The sequence below is a fragment of the Anthonomus grandis genome, chromosome 17, assembly GCF_022605725.1.
Source record: "Anthonomus grandis grandis chromosome 17, icAntGran1.3, whole genome shotgun sequence".
NCBI lineage: Eukaryota > Metazoa > Arthropoda > Insecta > Coleoptera > Curculionidae > Anthonomus > Anthonomus grandis.
The window spans coordinates 17,428,267-17,451,492 of record NC_065562.1 but is presented as its reverse complement, the minus strand read 5'-3'; the positions used below and the strand labels follow the sequence as shown (position 1 = coordinate 17,451,492).

Below are 23,226 nucleotides of genomic sequence, written 5' to 3'. Positions count from 1 at the left end.
TTTTCTACTCATATATTTCTCAACTGCTTGAAAAAATTTAAAATTGAGTACACTGCTTCAAAAAAAGGATTTTTTTTTTAAACTATGAGGCAAATACGATTTTTTTCAAAAAGTTAATTTTTTTACAGGAAAGGCTACAATTGAGTTGAAAAAATAAAGGTTACACTGCTCTAAAAAATTAAGCTTTTCAGGCAGTTGACATTCATTTTCTCAACAAGTGACTTTTTTTGGAATTAAGATCTTAACATCTTAATTTTGAAATAAAGGCGGTTGAAAAAAATTTATCCGTCTCGAAAATTACACTGCTTAGAAAAATCAATTTTCTTATAGTCACCTGTTTAGCAGAAATGACCTCAACTGCTAGGAAGAAATAAACACTTTTTCAAAAATTTCATAAATGTGTTCCAACTGCCCGGAAAAGAAATACACTGCTCAAAAAAATCTAAGTTTTTTCAAAAAGTTCCTTTTTTTGCAGAAAAGGCATCAAGTACCTGAAGGAAACAAGAAGAATTACACTAGTCAACGAAAAAATCAAATTCTCAGGCAGTCAAAGTGAATTTTTAAAGAAAGTTACGTTTTTTTCTAGAACAGACCTCAACTGCCTGGAAAATTAAAAAAATCAATTACACTGCTTTAAAAAATACATTTTTCTTAATTTTGAGACAAATACAATTTTTCAACTGCTTGGCAAAAATACAAATAAAATACACTGCCCAAAAAAAGTTATTTTTTCAAAATTCAACTGCTTTACAAATAAGATCTCAACTGCCTTGAAAAAATGAAGATAAATTATACTGCTCTAAAGAAAAACTAAACTTCTCAGAAAGTTGACATACAGTTTCTCAAAAAGTAACTTTTTTTGGAAGTATAGTCAAAACTACCTTTAAGAAATTAAAATTTAGCTTACTTACACTGCTCCAAAAAAAAAATAATCTCAACCAAATAAAAATTTAAAAAGAGCTTAAGGTCTCAACTGCCTGGAAGAATAAGACACAACTGAAAAAACTGAATTTTTTCAAAAAGTTCCCTTTTTGCAGGAAAGACCTCAACTGCCCTAAAAACAAAAAGAAAAAAACTTCACAGGCAGTTGAAATGCATTTCCTTAAAAAGGCACTATTTTTGGAAATAAAGTCTCAACTGCCTGAAGGAAATAAAAAATTTATTATAATTACACTGCTCCAAAAAATATATTTTTTTAAAATTATGAACCTCAGACAATTTTTTCAAAAAGTCACCTTTTTTACAGAAAATACGGTTAAATACACTGCTCAAAAAAATTATCAGGCAGTTCAAGATATTTTTTTTAGGTAACTTTTTTTGGAAATAAAGTCTCAACTGCAAGAAAATAACATCAGTTACACTGCTTTTCATATACATGTCAATATAAATGTTAAAAATAAAAGTTTTCAACAGGAAGATATACATATGAATTACACTGCTTTTAATGGTTAATTAAAATTTAATTTTTTTTGTAGGAATGATCTCAACTGTCTTAAAGAAATAACGATAAATTACACTGCTCTAAAAAAAAACAAAATTAAACTTCTCGGTCAGTTAATATTGCATTTTCTCAGAAAGATCTTTTTTTCGAACAAAAGTCTCAACTGCCTGGAATGAGTAGAAATTACACTGCTCAAAAAAATCAATTTTCTTATAAATTTAAACTGTTTAAAAGAAAAGACCTCAACTGCCAGGAAGAAATAAAAGTAAAATACACTGCTCAAAACACTTTTTCAAACATTTTATATTTTAAAAATTTGCTTATGGTTTCAGCTGCTTGGAAAAAAAACACTGCTCAAAACAAATATTTTTTTCGAAAAGTTTCTTTTTTTGCAGAAAAGACCTCAATTACCTGAAGGAAACAAGAAGAATTACACTAATCAACGAAAAAATCAAATTCTCAGGCAGAAATAGTGATTTTTTAAAAAAAGTTACGTTTTTTTGTAGAACATACCTCAACTGCCTGGAAAAATAAAAAAATCAATTACACTGCTCCAAAAATAATATTTTTCCTAATTTTGAGACAAATACAATTTTTCAACTGCTTGGAAAAAATATAAATAAAATACACTGCCCAAAAAAAAATATTTTTTCAAAAATTCAACTGCTTTACAGATAAAATCTCAACTGCCTTAAAAAAATAAAGATAAATTACACTGCTCTAAAGAAAAACTACACTTTTCAGAAAGTTGACATACAGTTTCTCAAAAAGTAACTTTTTTATGGTCTCAACTGCTTTGAAGAAATAAAAATCTACTCTGACTTACACTGCTCCAAAAAGAAAAAAATAATTCTCAAGCAAATAAAAATGGTAAAAAAAATTCGTAAAGCCTCAACTGCCTGGAAGAAAAAAATACTCCTCAAAAAACTCAATTTTCTCAAAAATTTGCAGGAAATACCTCAACTGCCCCAAAAACAAAAAGAAAAAAACTTCACAGGCAGTTGAAATGCATTTCCTTAAAAAGGCACTTTTTTGGAAATAAAGTCTCAACTGCCTGAAGGAAATAAAAAATCTATTATCATTACACTGCTCCAAAAAAAGATATTTTTTTAAAATTATGAACCTCAGACAATTTTTTCAAAAAGTCACCTTTTTTATAGAAAATACGGTTAAATACACTGCTCAAAAAAAATTCTTAGGCAGTTCAAGATATTTTTTTTAGGTAACTTTTTTTGGACATAAAGTCTCAACTGCAAGAAAATAACATCAGTTACACTGCTCTACAAAATAAAACTTTTCATATACATGTCAATATAAATGTTCTACTATTACACACAATTTTTTACTGCCTTGAAAAAATAAAGATAAATTACACTGCTCTAAAAAAACAACTAAACTTCTCAGAAAGTTGACATACAGTTGCTCAAAAAGTAACTTTTTTAGGAAGTATGGTCTCAACTGCTTTAAAGAAATAAAAATTTACTTTTACTTACACTGCTCCCAAAAAAAATCTCAAGCAAATAAAAATTTAAAAAGAAATGCTTAAGGTCTCAACTGCCTGGAAGAATAAGACACAATTGAAAAAACTAAATTTTTTCAAAAAGTTCAACCTCAACTGCTCTAAAAACAAAAAAATTAAACTTCACAGGCAGTTGATATACATTTTCTTAAAAAGTCACTTTTTTTTTAGGTCTCAACTGCCTGGAAGAAAAAAAAAACCAATTATACTGCTCTGAAAAAAAACATTGTACTCATATATTTCTCCGCTACTTTACAATATAAAAAAAACGACTACACTGCTCCACAAAAAGATATTTTCTTTAAATTATGTACCTCTGACGATTTTTTCAAAGTCACCTTTTTTAGAGAAAAAGACAGTTAGATACACTACTCAAAAAAAATTCTCAGGCAGTTCAAGATATCTTTTTAAGTAACTTTTTTTAGAAATAAAATCTCAACTACCTGCAAAAAAATAAAATCATTAACACTGCTCTACAATAAATATATTTTTCATAAACATGTCAATATAAATGTTAAAAATAAAAGTTTTCAACAGGAAGAAATACATATGAATTACACTGCTTTTAATGGTTAATTAAAATTTTGATTTTTTTTTTGGAGGAAGGACCTCAACTGGCTTAAAGAAATAACGATACATTACACTGCTCTAAAAAAAGAAAATAAAACTTCTCAGGCAGTTAATATTGAATTATCTGAGAAAGTTCTTTTTTCGAAATAAAGTCTCAACTGCCTGGAATGAGGAGTAAAAATTACACTGCTCTAAAAAAATATATTTTTTATATTGTTAAAATAACTGTTTAAAATAGGGGGTTCAGTTGCTTGGACGAAATAAAGGCCAATTACACTGCTCCAAAAAAATATATTTTTATATTCTCAAGCAAATAGAGTTCAAAAAAAATAAAAATTTCATCTGCTTGTACAAATTGCTCACAAAAATTCAATTTTCTTAAAAAGTCCATTATTTCATTTAAAAAAACCACAACTACCTTGAAGAATCAAAGGTAAATTACACTGCTTTTAAAAACAAAAAATAAGGAAGCCTGGAAGAATTAATTTCTTTATTTCAATTTTCGTTTTTTCTGTATTTTATACACTGCTGAAAAAAAATCAAATATTCTTTCAAACAGTTAAATTCAACTTACAAAAATTTTATAGAAACTACAAAAAAAGTAAATACACTACCCGCAAAAAAAAACTCAACAATTTATCACAAAAATCCTCTAGATAAGAAGAGACGCTGTTAAACTTTAAGAGGCAATTCACCATTAACCCCAAATTCCCTCCCCGGAACCCCTTAAGGAGGTAGTAGTAAAACAACCCTTAAAAACCATAAAATTACTCACCAATAACGGTAACGAGGATCATAAGACCAAGGACGACGGATAGGGCTCCCATCAGGATGACATCCGCTAAGGGCTCGTAGTCGTTTAGCCCTAAAAATGTGTCGTTCGTAGTGGAGGTGGAGTTCGCCTCCGTCTCGTTGATAAAACAGATTGAACTGGAGCAGTTTAGGTGGAAGATCGTCGTGTCGCGGGAAGAACGGTTATTCGGGGGTGGAAAGTCGTAAACTACTATGAAAAAAAAAAAAAGCGAGATTTTCTTCTGTTTTTATTGGGAGGTTTATTTTTATTAAAGGGTAGATGATGATATGAGACTGTCGAGGGGTGGAAAAGAAATAAAAGCGGGGTATTTTTTATTGTATGTCGTTTTAAAAATTTGAATTTTCCATGCATAACTTAAGGTGATGTGATGCGTAAGTTTCTAAAAAATTAATTTAAATTAGTGCATAATTAAATTGAATGTGATGCACCAAATCCTTATCATAACTTAAAAATTTAGTTTATTTTAAATTTTATTATATTTGATGCATAACATAAATGGATATGATGCACCAAATCCTATTATTTTCCCAATATTTTAATAGAAATTGTTTTTTTGATGCAAAGTGTAGATACAAAACTATAGATTTTTTTAACACCTATAATTTTCTTAAAAAGCATTTTTTTTCTGGCAATTATTTTCTGAAAAAAATTTTTCTTTGTATTAACCCTACCCTTACACCCCCCACCCACCCCACACAACTTACCAGTAAGAAATTGTCTTGAAAAATCATTGTTTTCCAAAATCCTGTGCATGAATAACAGCCGGTTTCGTCATTAAAATCCCAACTAATAACATAGTCTGTTTATTTAATATATCATGCATCATTTTCTTAATAGTGTCTGGATAGCCTGGAAATAGTGTTTTTCTTTCTTAATTTGTCAGATTCTACCCGAAAATTTTACTTTATTCCCTTATTCTTCCAATTATGAGATAGGGATGTATAAATGCGAATTCGACTTTTCGAAATTTCGCCAGGAAATAGTGTTTTCTTCCTTAATTTGTTATTTTTCATATTTAATTTTTTACTCTAAAATTATGCAGTTTTTCGAATTTTTTATGGATACACTTTTTGTTCTAAATTAAATACCCTTTCCACTAATTTAACTTTTATGAAAATCGGTTGAGAATTCAGGGAATTATACCTGTTTTTCTACTTGTTAGTCCTATTAATTTTACATATTTTTTAATATTTAATTTTTTACTCAGAAAATATCCAGTTTTTCAAATTTTTAATAAATATACTTTTTATTCTAAATTAAATACCCTGTCTACTAATCCAACGTTTATGAAAATCGGTTGCAAATTCAGGGAATTATACCCGTTTTTCTACTTGGGAGTCCTATTAATTTTATACATTTTTTAATATTTAATTTTTTACTCTGAAAATATTTAGTTTTTCAAATTTTTTATAGATATACTTTTTGTTCTAAATTAAATACCCTATTCAGTTATCTAATTTTTATGAAAATCGGTGGAAAATTTAGGGAATTATACCTGTTTATCTACGTGGGAGTCCTATTAATTTTACAAATGTTTTAACATTTAATTTTTTACTCTGAAAATATCCAGTTTTTCAAATTTTTAATAAATATACTTTTTGTTCTAAATTAAATACCCTGTCTACTAATCCAACGTTTATGAAAATCGGTTGCAAATTCAGGGAATTATACCCGTTTTTCTACTTGGGAGTCCTATTAATTTTATACATTTTTTAATATTTAATTTTTTACTCTGAAAATATTTAGTTTTTCAAATTTTTTATAGATATACTTTTTGTTCTAAATTAAATACCCTATTCAGTTATCTAATTTTTATGAAAATCGGTGGAAAATTTAGGGAATTATACCTGTTTATCTACGTGGGAGTCCTATTAATTTTACAAATGTTTTAACATTTAATTTTTTACTCTGAAAATATCCAGTTTTTCAAATTTTTAATAAATATACTTTTTGTTCTAAATTAAATACCCTGTCTACTAATCCAACGTTTATGAAAATCGGTTGCAAATTCAGGGAATTATATCCGTTTTTATACTTGGGAGTCCTATTAATTTTATACATTTTTTAATATTAAATTTTTTACTCTAAAAATATTTAGTTTTTCAAATTTTTTATAGATATACTTTTTGTTCTGAATTAAATACCCTATTCAGTTATCTAATTTTCATGAAAATCGGTGGGAAATTTAGGGAATTATACCTGTTTATCTACGTGGGAGTCCTATTAATTTTACAAATGTTTTAACATTTAATTTTTTACTCTGAATATATCCAGTTTTTCAAATTTTTAATAAATATACTTTTTATTCTAAATTAAATACCCTGTCTACTAATCTAACGTTTATGAAAATCGGTTGCAAATTCAGGGAATTATATCCGTTTTTCTACTTGGGAGTCCTATTAATTTTATACATTTTTTAATATTTAATTTTTTACTCTGAAAATATTTAGTTTTTCAAATTTTTTATAGATATACTTTTTGTTCTTAATTAAATACCCTATCCAGTTATCTAATTTTCATGAAAATCGGTTGGGAATTCAGGGAATTATACCTGTTTTTCTACTTGTTAGTCCTATTAATTTTACATATTTTTTAATATTTAATTTTTTACTCTGAAAATATCCAGTTTTTCAAATTTTTAATAAATATACTTTTTGTTCTAAATTAAATACCCTGTCTACTAATACAACTTTTATGAAAATCGGTTGCAAATTCAGGGAATTATACCCGTTTTTCTACTTGGGAGTCCTATTAATTTTATACATTTTTTAATATTTAATTTTTTACTCTGAAAATATTTAGTTTTTCAAATTTTTTATGAATATACTTTTTATTCTAAATTAAATACCCTATCCAGTTATCTAAGTTTCATGAAAATCGGTGGGAAATTTAGGAAATTATACCTGTTTTTCTACTTGTTAGTCCTATTAATTTTACAAATTTTTTAATATTTAATTTTTTACTCTGAAAATATCCAGTTTTTCAAATTTTTAATAAATATACTTTTTGTTCTAAATTAAATACCATATCTACTAATCCAACTTTCATGAAAATCGGTTGAGAATTCAGAGAATTATACCTGTTTTTCTACTTGTTAGTCCTATTAATTTTACATATTTTTTAATATTAAATTTTTTACTCTAAAAATATACAGTTTTTCAATTTTTTTATAGATACACTTTCTATTGTAAATTAAATTTTCTGTCCATTAATCTAATTTTCATGAAATTAAATTAATGACATAGGGATGTATTAATGAGAATTCGACTTTTTTAATTTAGTTATTTAATATGAATGAAGTAGAATAACTGTATGAATAATGACAATTTGCGCATCATATTCATTTTAGTTATGCATTAAATATAGCAAAATTTAATTTGTATCAACTCTTAATTGCTTGTCAAAGAAATTACAATAAGAACTTATGCATCATATCAACTTAAGTTATGCATGAAATTTCAAATAAAACTCAATTTCTGTTAGAATTTTTAAGGAATAATAGGGCTTGATGCGTCTTATCCACTAAAGTTAATAAATGTTGTAAAATTTCATTTAATTAAACGATCTGATCTACCAAACTCTATTAACCATTAAAAATGCCAATTAAATTCATAAATTCTTACTTTGGGAAGACGCCGCATATACGGAGTGAGGCAGAAAAACGAAGGCTGCGCGGCTCCACATTTTGCCCCTTTTGCTGCGCACTACGTCCATCCTGTGCGATTCTGAAAGAAGGAAAACTCAATTTAAAAAATTTAATTATTAGCAAATAATTAATCGTGACAAATGTTGTTTATTACGACAGTTATGTTAACGGTATCTTCTGTATTTTAAGTTTCCATTGAATTGTAAATAATTTGTTTACTCTCCTACTAGGAATTTTTTACGTAACTGTAATTTTTTTCCTTATAGTATTGTAAGGAAAAAATGTGTTTTTTAATTATTTTTTCTTTTATTTATTACCTGAAATTTTCAACAATCAGTAAAAAAATTATGTTTCCCTTATAGGCTTGGAATTAAAGAAATGCATATCTTCACAGCGATTATTAAGTTTAAATTTTGATAAACGATGTGATAATTATTGTATTAACAGTAATTTGGAAATTCTATTAATTTATGCAATATTTAAATTTTCCATATTTAGATTTTCAACGAAATTGATGCATCCTATCCATTTAAGTTATGCAATAGAAAGACTTAATTTAAATTATGCATCAAAGCTTAAATATAACCCAATTCCGATTGAAATTTTCAAAAAATAGTAGGAAGTTGTGCATCATATCTATTTAAGTTATGCATTAAATTAAGGAAGAAGTCCATTCTGAAGTAGAGTCAATAGAATATTAAAAAGTTAAGGGGAAGTCTTTTCTCCACAAATAAAATGCAAATCCTCTGAATTTAGGAGTGATGCATTTCGGCAAGTGTTCTTGCCATCATCAGACTCTAAAATATATTTCAAACAGTCAAAAACATGTACGAAAATTTTTTTTTCTTGACAGGTGACATAAAAAATACAGATAAAATTATGAAAATTGTAAAATATTTACTGGGTTACTTAACACATACACAAATTCTAAACAATACTTGAATAGTACATTGCACGACATCTAATGAACAGTTAAAATTATAATAAAATTGTACAATATGAGATTAGCAGATTTCTACTGAGTACTGGGAGCGAGTGAGAGAGAACCATCGGACTGTAGTGTTATAGGGTGTGAACAAATAAAAGTGTGTTAATGAGTCAGATCAAATCAAATGTCAGTGTTACGGTTAGGGGCCAAGGAACTAAAGAAAGTGTTGTTCTCAAATTGAGTTTGCTCAATAATACAAGTGTAAATCGGTGATTTAATTTTTCTCAAAACTCAATTTTTAATAGAATTTAAAATATGTATCAAAATTCAAAGAAATAAATTTCTATTGAAATTTTTAAGACAATTTTTAATAACAGAAATTGATGCATCATATCCATTTAGGTTATGCATTAAATTTTAAATAAAACTCGATTTCTATTGAGACTTTCAAGGAATAATAGGAATTGGTGTATCAGATTATTTTAAGTTATGCAATAAATGTGGCAATATTAATTAACTTAAATAAAATTTTTATTGCAATTTACAGAAAATATATTAGAAACTTATGTGTCATATCAATTTAAGTTATGCGTCAAAGTTTGAATAAAATTTTATTGACTTTAGAATTTTCATGAAATAATCGAAAATGGTGCATCGGATTCATTTAAGTTATGTAATAAAGTTCAAATAAAACTCAATGTTTATTACAGTTTTCAGGGAATAATAGAAATTGGTATATCATATTAATTTAAATTATGCATCAAAGTTCAACAAAATATCAAATTTCCAAATTTTCAAGAAACTATAGAAATTGATCTATTTAACTTATGCACTGAAGCACAAATAAAATTCAATTTCTGAATTTTCAAGAAATAAAAGAAACTAATGCATCATATTTATGTAAGTTAGGCAATAAAAATGGCAAAATATAATTTAAATAAATTTTTTATGGCAATTTAAAGAAACATGTATCATGCATTATATACATTTAAGTTATGCATCAAAATTCCGATAAAACTCAATTTCTATTAGAATTTTCAATAAACAATAGGAATTAATGCATCATATGAATTTAGATTATGCTGTAAGTGTGGCAAATATATTAATTAAAAAATAACAGTAAAAAATAATTTTTCTCTTATAGGCAAATGAAACTTACATCTCAACAGCGATTAATTACTTTGAATTTTGATAAACGATGTGATAATTGTCTCATCAGTAATTCAGAAATTCTATTATTTCTTTGAGTTAAGCTTTAAATATAGAAAAATTTAATTTATATCAAATTTTTATGGTTATTTCAAGAAAATATAATAGGAACTTATGCATCATATCCATTTAAGTTATGCATCAAAATTTGGATAAAACTCAATTTTTATTAGAAATTTCAAGGAACATTAGAAACTGATGCATCAAATCCATTTAGATTATGCAATAACTATGAAAAAAAAATTTTAATATAGGATTGAAAATTCAAAAATGCCTATGTCATCAACAGTGATAATTTCCTTAACATTTTGATGAACCATTTAATAAACATCTCAATCATTCATTTTATGCTTGATAAAATTTCTTAATTAATCCAGTGATTTCGATAATAAAAAAAACGACAAAAATATAATTACAATTCTCCAGTTTAACGTGCTGATCCCTTAATCATCTCTTAAAACCCTTCCGTCGACTATAAATCATAGCGAAAAAATAAAGCGACAAAACAAGTAGACTATAAACATGAAAATCGTCCTGCTTATTAAAATTCTTGCTCGAACCCAAAATGGCTTGTCACATTTGAATTATGACACGACATTCGGCAACAGTATTAATCCAATTTATCTTCTAGCAGTAGCGGAGCAATACTGAACTTTAATAGATTTTCCAGTGTAACAAATTGACGTAATAACGCTGCAAAATAATTTTTTTTTCCATCTTTTCTCTTTTTTTACGTTTTTATTATACCTCTTTAGCATTTATTCAGTTTCCAATCTGTTGCACAAGTTTATGTTCCGCGAGTGTGTAGTATCTACGTGTGGAAATTGGCGGTTTTCCAAGCGTGAGACGTCCAACGGAGAATTTAGTGTGTGAGGATTTTAATTTTTTTCGTTGGTTTTCTTTAAACATGATATTCTGAAAGTTCGGTTTAACATGATCGTGTAATTTAAATGTGCCGCCACGAAGTTTTTCTTATATATTAAGGCGTTTATTGTCAATTTCCATGATAAATCACCGAGAAACTTTTAACGTATTCGAAACAGCCACGGTAACAAAAAATAATATATCATAAGGCACATTTCCCCGAGGATCCGATCGATTTAGCCTGGAACGGCCTAGGGACAAGAAAAACCAAATGACCTGCCATATAAATTCTCAAGAATCAAAAGAATATTTTTTCTTTTTTTATTGAGGCCATATTTTGTGGCAATAAATAAGGATTTATTTAAAATTAAATAACTATTAAAATCACAGCTCAGGATAGTCATTTAATAATGCATAAAAGTCACAATTTTAATATACGGATAATTTTTTTTTAATTTTAAGGCTATAAAAGAAAACACATTTTTTTAATTATTACTACTAATAATTGGAACCATTGGTGTTAGTTGTGGTTAATTTATCTTTTATTCCAGGCATTTGAAGCCATTTTGAAGTTTTTTCCAGATAGTTGACACCGTTTCTGATACTTTTCAAATAATTTGTAATTTTTTCAAGCATTAAATGCTGCTATGGGATCTTTCCAGACATCTGAAGTCATTTTGAGCCACTCCTAAGCATTTACAGTCATTTTCCGGGCATCTGCAGCAGTTTCGGTTGAGTTTCAAGAAACAAATTCCAGTAGAATTTGAAACAATTTTTTGAAACACTCGTGGTACCTCCTGGATTTTTTCAAGAAAGCTGTAGGTACTTATAGTAAGTTTCCAGGCAATTAATGCTAATAATATGACCTTATCCGGGTAAATGAAGTGGTATTTTTTAAAAGGGTTGAAGTCTTTTGCTTGGCAAGGTATGCCTGCATTTGCCTGGAATAAACCAAAAATTATTTGAACTGTTTGGTTCTTTGATAAAATTTGGAGTAATTAATTGTTTATTCCAGGCAGTTGAAGCCTGCTTTGCCTTTTTCTAAATAGTTGTTGTATTTTTTTTTTAATTAATTTAAATAATAAATTAGACAATATATTTTTTGTTAAAAACTAAGTATATGAAATTTTTTAAATATTAGAAAAATTGCAAATTAAACTTAATTTAAATTAAACGCTTCAGTTTTATTAAGAAAAATAAATGTTTTACCCTATAAAAATGGTTGACACAATTTCTGTTGTTTTTTAAGTAATTCTATAAGCATTCGAAGTTTCTATTGGTGCTTTCCAGGCAACTGAAGTCTTTTTTGAAGCTACTTTTCCGATACTATTTCCTAAATTATTCCACAAACTTGAAGCATTTTGATCCGTAAGAAATCAAAAGTAACTTCAACTTCCTGGAAGGATATGTGATTTCTATATCGAATATAATTCAAATGCCTTGAAGAACTCTAAAATTCTCCTTAAAATAAATCAGGACGTACCTCGAACATTCGATATAATAATAATATATATACAATAATTTCTGCTTTGCCTAAAATTGTAAAAATTACTGGTGTGATGACACCCTAAGCAAAAAACAACAATTTTTTAATCAAAATCTGAAGAACCTGTTTGACTGAATTAGTGAATAATTGGCATAACTTAAACGGACACGACGCCCACTTTTCCGCAATATTTATACCCCAATTTAATTATTTACCGATAATACAATTATTAATTAGCAAAACGGACTGTGGGTATGACTGATTAATTGGCCTTCAATACCATCTGGACCCAATTTAAATTAGTTTCCGTTTCGGAGTTAATTTAGGGCCGATTATATTGTGTGGTACGATACAGAGGGTGGAGTTTTGTAGCAATTAAGTGTACCACCCTGTACAGCTGTTTCTGGATTAATTTTTCGCCATAAATAAATCCACGGTTAAAAACGTCCACGTCCGTTTACGACTTCTCGACCGATAAAACCGCCTTTATGGGCGGCGATTTGTTGCGATAAATGTGGCGCCCAACAATTGAAGAAATATTTCAGAATTTTTATTAATTCCGGATCTTATTGGCAATTGGGACAATTGGCATTTTTCTTGTTGTCTGAGACTGACAGATATCTGGAGTGATCTTAAGTCTGGAATAAAATCCGAAATTTTATTGGGAGTTCTTCTATATTCTGAACTGGGTTGGACTTTCTTATTTTTAAGGTGTTTAGTGATCAATTCCAGGTATTTGGAATTATTTATATGACTTGCAGCCATCGGACGTGTTTTTTTAATTTTATTCCAGGCTTTCGAAATCATGCTTTACCTCATTCAGAAATTTGATGCATGCAAATATTTATTTATTCCAAGAGCTTGAAACATTTATTTAAAAATACATTTTTATTCTTTTCAAGCTTTTGGAGTTATTATATAGGTTTTCCAGACATTTAACGTCATTTTTCAGGCCTCCTTGAATAATTTTTTTTCAATCTATTTTTCTTACTTTCCAGGAATTCACGACATTTTTTCATGTTAATCCAGATCTGTAAAACCATTTTCTACATTCATTTTCATCTGCTCCATACTTTTTGAGTCGTTTTTCCCTGCTTTCCAGGCTCTTTCAATATTTTTTTTCTAGTTTTTAGAAAGCTTTCAAATGCCTGAAAAAAACCAAAAAATTATTACTAATCTTCCTGGAATACTTAGTGAAAATTAAAGTCTGGAAAACCTATTTTCAAGAACCTGGAATAATATCAAATAACTTGGTCTTGAGCCAGCTTATTCTCCTAAGAAACAGAGCCAAAATACACCGCTCAAACAACATACAAAATAAATTAAAATAATGTGCGTCGCATCAGATTAAATTATGCACAAACCAAAGTAGAGTGATTCTGAGAATTGGAATAAATTTAGATAAATATATGTTTTACTGGGAATTTTTATATCTTCTAGACCAGATATTTGATGACCAATTTTAGGCTTTATTCATGTGATTTGTAGGTATGGAAATATTTTTTAAATTTTATTCCAGGCTTTTGTACTCATCCTTTGAATCATTCAGAAATTTGACGGCGAAGTTTTATTTTATTACCGGAATTTCCAAAACCCTGGAATAATATCAAATAACTTGGTCCCCAGTCCACTTATTTTTTTAAAAAACGGAGCCAAAATACACTGCTAAAATAATATATAAAATAAATTAAAATATTGTGCGTCGCATCGGATTAAATTATGCACAAATAGTGATTTTGAGGAATAAAATTAGAAATGTATGTTTTACTAGAAATTTTCATATCTTCTGGACCAGATATTTCCTAATCAATTCCAGGCTTTACTAACATGATTTGTACGCATGGAAACATTTTTTTTAAATTTTAGACCAGGCTTTCGAAATCATGCTTTACCTCATTCAGATATTTGATGCTTGAAAATATTTAATTTATTCCAAGAGCTTGGAAAATTTTTTTTATTATAAATTTTCACCCTTTCCAAGCTTTTGAAGTTATTCTATAAGTTTTCCAGACGTTTAACGTAATTTTTTAAGCCTCCCCGATATTTGAAATATTTTTTTTTCGATCTATTTTTCCAGAAACTCAAGACAGTTTTTCATTTTAATCCAGACCTGTAAAACCATTTTCCTATGCTCCATACTTTTCGAGTCATATTTTCCTGCTTTCCAGGCTTTTGCAATATTTTTTTTCTAATTTTTAGAAAGCTTTCAACTGCCTGGAAAAAACCAAAAAATTATTACGAATCTTCCTGGAATACTTAGTGAAAATTAAAGTCTGGAAAACCTATTTTCAAGAACCTGGAATAATATCAAATAACTTGGTCTTGAGCCAGCTTATTCTCCTAAGAAACAGAGCCAAAATACACCGCTCAAACAACATACAAAATAAATTAAAATAATGTGCGTCGCATCAGATTAAATTATGCACAAACCAAAGTAGAGTGGTTTGGTATAATTTATTATTTTAATCCATGCTTTTATTTTTTACATATTTGAAATTGTTAGTGAAATTTGCTGTATCTTCCAGAAAACTCCCAACTGCCTGGAATAAACAAAAATTAATTACTTTTTCCATATTGAATTTATACACTGCTTAAAAAGATACCATAATTTAAATATTGATGCGAATAAATGGTTTTAAAAAGTGTGCATGGCTTCAATTGCTTAGGATTTATACACTGCTTCACAAGAATAACGTATTTTAAAAATAGTACCAATCAAATCAGAGCCTTTTTTCTATAAAACACACCGAGGTGCCATAAATCGCATTTTCCTCACTATCTCGAAAAGATATAAACTCTATTTGCTCCAAAAAGGACTTTCCTGCGATACATCAGGAAAATATCATATAAATCTAATGTAAAACAGAAGATATCCTCCTCTCGGTCTATCGCACGCCTGATACGATATGTATCTTCGCTTTTAGGTCACGTTTCCCTTAACAGGGAACGCGGATAATTTATTGAATTTTTGTCACGACGCAGGTATACGTACCTCTAGTTTTCCCCGTTTTATATTCCCTATTTCCTTCTGCAATTATAAAAGTCGGTTTTTTGATCGTTCAACCGCGAAACGGAATTTATTTCCTGTCGTGCACAGTTTAAGTTACATTTTGGATTTCTTGCGGCTCTATATGGTCGGTTTGCACTCTATCGAACCGTAAAACGACGTTATCTCGTTATGGAATTTATGAAAATTACGTTTACGTTTAACAAAAGTGCGTTTACCCGATTGTACATTTACAATTAGGGATAATATACAACTGCTTTCTAGCTTATATATCTATTGATTACATACGTCTTTTGCTTATTTTTGTCCAATAAACATCTAAAATCACTGCTGTGATAAATTATACTAATCATTTCCAAGCAAAGAAATTAAACGATCAAATAGTTTTACTGGTTTTAATCATGATAAATTATTGTTTAAAATCACTATTGAGATAAATGTATGTTTTCCCATTTTTAATCAAATAAATAAAAAAAAAATAGACAGTTTAAACAAAATCACTGATGAGATTATAATTTTTATATATTTAACCCTATATGGAAAAAATCATAATTTTTGCCTAATATACAGTTAAAATCATCAATGTTGAGATAAATATTTAAATGATTCCAAGGCGAAAACTACAAAACTACAAATAACTGAAAAATCACAAATAAGATATTTATTTTTCCCAAAACATTAATTTTTTACTAGCTTATGGATCAAAAACTTGAAAAATCACTGAAAAACGTCCATAATCACAGTTGTGATAAATCTTATTTATAACTCTTAAGCAGACAAATATAAAAACAAATATTTTCACGGACTTTTGGTTATGAGAAATTAATATTAAAAATAGCTGTTTTAAAATCACTGTTATGATAAATATTTATTTTTATTTTTTAAGCAAATACACCAAAAAACTGTTTTTTTACTGGTTTTGAAAGAAGAACCTTAATAATTAATTAAGAAATAATTATTTTAACAATAACAATTAACCCTAAACGAAAAATTTTGATTTTTTTTGCAAAATAAACATTTACAATCACTGTTGTGATAAAAAGTATTTATTATTCCCAAGCGAAAAATTGTTTATTAATAAACCAACAAGAATTTTTTTTTCACTGCTTCAAAAAATCACAATCACTGATGAGATTATTATTTTTATATTTTCAGCCCTATAAGGAAAGTTCATGTTTTTTACTTAGTTTTGTCCAATAAACATCTAAAATCACTGTTGTGATAAATTATATTTTTATATCAAGCCATATAAGGAATTATTCATTTTTTTCGCTTATTTTTGTCCAATAAACATCTAAAATTACTGTAGTGATAAATTACATTTATAGTTTCCAATCCAAAATATAAAAAAAACTTTACTGATTTTTGATTTAGGAAAACAACTGTTAAGATAAATATATTTTTTTGCGATTTTCATGCCAATAAATCAAAAAAAAATTTCACTGCTTTAACTAAAATCGCAATCACTGATGAGATAATTATATTTTTATATCAGGCCCTATAAAGACAATTCAAGTTTTTTGTTTATTTTTGTCCAATAAACATCTAAAATCACTGTTGTGATAAATTATATTTAAGGTTTCAAAGCAAAGAAATTAAACTAATAAATATTTTTACTGGTTTTAATTATGATAAATTATTGTTTAAAATCACTATTGAGATAAATGTATATTTTCCCATTTTCAATCCAATAAATAAAAAAAATATAAACAGTTTTAAAAAAATCACTGATGAGATTATTGTTTTTATATTTTCATCCTTATATGGAAAAAGTCTTAATTTTTGCCTACTAAACAGTTAAAATCAATGTTGAGATAAATATTTTAATAATTCCAAGGCGAAAACTACAAAACTACAAACAACTGAAAAATCACAAATTAGATATTTATTTTTTCCAAAACTTCAATTTTTTACTAGCCTGTGGATTAAAAACGTAAAAAATCACTGAAAAAGTCTATAATCATAGTTGTGATAAATAGTATATATAACTCATAAGCAGACAAATATAAGAACACATATTTTCACGGACTTTTGGTTATGAGAAATTAATATTAAAAATAACTGTTTTAAAATCACTGTTATGATAAATATTTATTTTTATTTTTTAAGCAAATACACCAAAAAACTGTTTTTTCACTGGTTTTGAACGAAGAACCTTAATAATTAATTAAAAAATAATTATTTTAACAATAACAATTAACCCTATACGAAAAATTTAGATTTTTTTTGGAAAATAAACATCTGCAATCACTGTTGTGATAAAAAGTATTTATTATTCCCAAGCGAAAAATTGTTTATTAATAAACCAACAAGAATTTTTTTTTCACTGCTTCAAAAAATCACAATCACTGATGAGATTATTATTTTTATATTTTCAGCCCTATAAGGAAAGTTCATGTTTTTTACTTAGTTTTGTCCAATAAACATCTAAAATCACTGTTGTGATAAATTATATTTATGGTTTCTAAGCCAAAATATAAAAAAAACTTTACTGAAAAACGTCTATAATTACTTCTTGATTTAGGAAAATAACTGTTAAGATAAATATATTTTTGCCATTTTCATGCCAGTAATTAAAAAAATTTATTTTTCACTGCTTTAGAAAAATCATAATCACTGATGAGATAATTATATTTTTATATCTAGCCCTATAAGGAATTATTTAGGTTTTTTGCTTATTTTTGTCCAATAAACATTTAAAATCACTGTTGTGATAAATCATATTTATGGTTTCTAAGCCAAAATATAAAAAAAACTTTACTGATTTTTGATTTAGGAAAACAACTGTTAAGACAAATGAATTTTTTGCCATTTTCATGCCAATAAATCAAAAAAAAAATTCACTGCTTTAAATAAAATCACAATCACTGATGAGATAATTATTTTTTTATATTAAGCACTATAAAGAAAATTCAAGTTTTTTGCTTATTTTTGTCCAATAAACATGTAAAATCACTATTGTGATAAATTATATTTATCATTCCCAAGCAAAGAAATTAAACTAATAAATATTTTTACTGGTTTTAATTATGATAAATTATTGTTTAAAATCACTATTGAGATAAATGTATATTTTCCCATTTTCAATCCAATAAATAAAAAAAATATAAACAGTTTTAAAAAAATCACTGATGAGATTATTGTTTTTATATTTTCATCCCTATATGGAAAAAGTCTTAATTTTTGCCTACTAAACAGTTAAAATCAATGTTGAGATAAATATTTTAATAATTCCAAGGCGAAAACTACAAAACTACAAACAACTGAAAAATCACAAATTAGATATTTATTTTTTCCAAAACTTCAATTTTTTACTAGCCTGTGGATTAAAAACGTAAAAAATCACTGAAAAAGTTTATAATCATAGTTGTGATAAATAGTATATATAACTCATAAGCAGACAAATATAAGAACACATATTTTCACGGACTTTTGGTTATGAGAAATTAATATTAAAAATAGCTGTTTTAAAATCACTGTTATGATAAATATTTATTTTTATTTTTTAAGCAAATACACCAAAAAACTGTTTTTTCACTGGTTTTGAACGAAGAACCCTAATAATTTATTAAGAAATAATTATTTTAACAATAACAATTAACCCTATACGAAAAATTTTGATTTTTTTTGCAAAATAAACATTTACAATCACTGTTGTGATAAAAAGTATTTATTATTCCCAAGCGAAAAATTGTTTATTAATAAACCAACAAGAATTTTTTTTTCACTGCTTCAAAAAATCACAATCACTGATGAGATTATTATTTTTATATTTTCAGCCCTATAAGGAAAGTTCATGTTTTTTACTTAGTTTTGTCCAATAAACATCTAAAATCACTGTTGTGATAAATTATATTTATGGTTTCTAAGCCAAAATATAAAAAAAACTTTACTGAAAAACGTCTATAATTACTTCTTGATTTAGGAAAATAACTGTTAAGATAAATATATTTTTGCCATTTTCATGCCAGTAATTAAAAAAATTTATTTTTCACTGCTTTGGAAAAATCATAATCACTGATGAGATAATTATATTTTTATATCTAGCCCTATAAGGAATTATTTAGGTTTTTTGCTTATTTTTGTCCAATAAACATTTAAAATCACTGTTGTGATAAATCATATTTATGGTTTCTAAGCCAAAATATAAAAAAAACTTTACTGATTTTTGATTTAGGAAAACAACTGTTAAGACAAATGAATTTTTTGCCATTTTCATGCCAATAAATCAAAAAAAAATTCACTGCTTTAAATAAAATCACAATCACTGATGAGATAATTATTTTTTTATATCAAGCACTATAAAGAAAATTCAAGTTTTTTGCTTATTTTTGTCCAATAAACATCTAAAATCACTGTTGTGATAAATTATATTTATTATTTTCAAGCAAAGAAATTAAACTAATAAATATTTTTACTGGTTTTAATTATGATAAATTATTGTTTAAAATCACTATTGAAATAAATATATGTTTTCCCATTCTCAATCCAATAAATAAAAAAAAATATAAACAGTTTTAGAAAGAAATCACTGATGAGATAATTATTTTTTTATATCAAGCACTATAAAGAAAATTCAAGTTTTTTGCTTATTTTTGTCCAATAAACATCTAAAATCACTGTTGTGATAAATTATATTTATTATTTTCAAGCAAAGAAATTAAACTAATAAATATTTTTACTGGTTTTAATTATGATAAATTATTGTTTAAAATCCCTATTGAAATAAATATATGTTTTCCCATTCTCAGTCCAATAAATAAAAAAAAATATAAACAGTTTTAGAAAGAAATCACTGATGAGATAATTATTTTTTTATATCAAGCACTATAAAAAAATTCAAGTTTTTTGCTTATTTTTGTCCAATAAACATCTAAAATCACTGTTGTGATAAATTATATTTATCATTCCCAAGCAAAGAAATTAAACTAATAAATATTTTTACTGGTTTTAATTATGATAAATTATTGTTTAAAATCACTATTGAGATAAATATATATTTTCCCATTTTCAATCCAATAAATAAAAAAAATATAAACAGTTTTAAAAAAATCACTGATGAGATTATTGTTTCTATATTTTCATCCCTATATGGAAAAAGTCTTAATTTTTGCCTAATAAACAGTTAAAATTAATGTTGAGACAAATATTTCAATAATTCCAAGGCGAAAACTACAAAACTACAAGCAACTGAAAAATCACAAATTAGATATTTATTTTTTCCTAAAACTTCAATTTTTTACTAGCTTTTGAATTAAAAAATTTGAAAAATCACTAAAAAAGTCTATAATCACAGTTGTGATAAATCGTATTTGTAACTTATAAGCAGACAAATATAAGAACACATGTTTTCAACGGACTTTTGGTTATGAGAAATTAATATTAAAAATAGCTGTTTTAAAATCACTGTTATGATAAATATTTCATCAAATCCAGGTCTGCAGTTTTTCTACGACTTTTTAGCTTTTTTTACTTTACTTTTTTTGTATTTAGTAGAAATTAATGTTAAAAATTACTACTTTAAAATCACTATTGAGATAAATTGATATTTTGATCTATGCACAGATTTAGGAAAGTTTCATAATCACTGAAGAGATATTTATTTAAATACATTCAATCTTATGAGGAGATCCATGATTTTTGCTCGTATAAGAATTTAAATCACCTTTGTGATAAATCATATTTATAATTCACTAACTAATAAGAACTTTGCACCGATTTTTGATAATGACAAATTTATGTTAAAATCACTGTTGAGATAAATATATATTTTGCCATTTATAAGTCAATAAGCCAAAAAAATAAATTTTTCACTGATTGAAAGAAGAATTACAATCACTTAAGAGGTAATTTGTATTTAACAAATCAATATTGATAAATATTTAGAATCACCCTTGTGATAAATTGTATCCATAATTCCCAAACAAAAATTCGAAAAAAAATTTACTGATTTTTATTACGAAAAATTAATGTTTCCTGCAATGAAATCACTGTTAAAATAAATATATGATTTGCATTTTTAACTCAATAAACATATTAATTTTTGGTCAACAATCACTGCATTAAAATCACCGTTAATATTTTACTATTTTCATGCTAACACATAAAAAATAAACAATTTCATAATGCTTCCGGTAAGAGGATCTTAAAAATCACTGTTGAGATATTTATTAATTTGTTATAAATATGATCCATTCCCTAACAAATAAATTGACGAATCTCGTGAGAGAATACTGTGACGAAATCACTTCTGTGATAAATTCTTTATCATTATAAAGTAAACTGTGATGTAACAGTAATGATGTCTAACGTTTGCTAATTACATTTTCAAGTTTATTTTAGCTTAGAAAAATGACAGTTTATAAAAAAAGGACCTACATAAAAAATATATTAAATTAACCTCATCTCATGTTCGTTTTTTTCTCTGTCCTCTAATCGGGTTATTTCATCAATTAAGTGCTTCCTCCCACCCTCTCCCTCTCCATCATATTCCTTATATATATTTTCCCAATTTACCGTATCGAAAAAAGTGAACGTTTCATCCCTTATCAGTAATAAAAAGGACAAACAGAGCAAAAAAGGGGGTATAGAACGAAACGGGAAAAGTCGGAATCGACCCCATTAAAAATTAAAAAGTCCATTAGAGGGCGAAACAAGTGAGCGCGAGGGATAGACTTTATCGAGACTTATTGGTGGAAATATGATTAAAAAATGCCCGGTTTTTCCTCTTTAGATATCACGGAAAAGGGCTCGCGTTATCCCTAGGGAAGAGGTTTGATAAAATGATATAAAGAAACGTCTGAGGCATGTCTCGGGTGAGTTTTGCTTGTTCTGAAGAAGCTTATAAGTAGAAACATGTGCCTCGATGTTATCATTAATTTTCTCGAGTAATTTTATATATTTTCAAAAATCACTGTTAAAATAACAAGTTTCTTACTCTTTAACCACTAATAAACAAATGCTTGATACATGACTAATGAGCTAAAAAAATCACTGCAGTGATAAATTATTCTTAAAAAAACACCGAACAAAGGGTATTTCGGGCACAATACACCCCTTACCCATAATGCAACAGGCCATTTGCATGGAAAATGTAAATTGAGTTTTAAATTTAAAAAAAGGAAGGGACCGACATGCCACGGCAAATATAAATTAAAATGTTGTGCCGCCGTCAGGTTCCATTAAAAAAAAAAAAAGCGTATTACGGTTTGTTATAATGCTGCGGATGAGGCTTAAGTATATTAAATTTCCGGTGCGCTTAAAATCACACTTGTGATTAATTTTTTTGTCGTTTTTTAAGATCATGCAAGACAAATTGCGTTTATTGTATGCTGATGTGAATTTTAAAATCACTGCTGTGATAAATAATTAATGCTAAATACTGCTTAAGAGCGTAGAACTTTCGGTAATTAACAATTTTTTAACTCATCTTCAGGCATCATCAAATTAATGTTTTTATTCTTCCAGGCAGTTGAGTTGATTTTTTTCTATTTTCAACTGCCTGGAATAAATATTTGACTTTTGATCGTATTTTCTCTGCAACGAATAATAAAGCATTCTTTCAACGAATAGTTTAGATGCATAACTTAAATGGATGTGACGCACGTTCCATTACTAAACAAAGAAAAACACCCTTAAGAGCGTAGAACTTTCGGTAATTAACTATTTTTTAACTCATCTTCAGGCATCATCAAATTAATGTTTTTATTTCTCCCAGGCAGTTGAGTCGTTTTTTTTCTATT

At 26.9% G+C, this 23,226-nt stretch overlaps 1 protein-coding gene across 5 annotated transcripts in view; it reads right to left on the bottom strand.

The window, feature by feature from the left end:
- LOC126746287 (5-hydroxytryptamine receptor-like) overlaps window positions 1-23,226 on the bottom strand; it is a 278,830-nt gene that overhangs the window by 64,926 nt on the left and 190,678 nt on the right. For 4 of the 5 annotated variants that reach the window (XM_050454459.1, XM_050454458.1, XM_050454457.1 and 1 more), the window contains exons 3-4: window positions 7,968-8,069; window positions 4,306-4,533 (exon numbers count right to left, since the gene is read on the bottom strand). In XM_050454459.1, the coding sequence (XP_050310416.1) occupies window positions 4,306-4,533; window positions 7,968-8,058 (319 nt within the window). In that variant the 5' untranslated portion in view covers window positions 8,059-8,069. The remainder of the gene's footprint in view (window positions 1-4,305; window positions 4,534-7,967; window positions 8,070-23,226) is intronic. The other variant, XM_050454460.1, reaches the window with a different exon arrangement.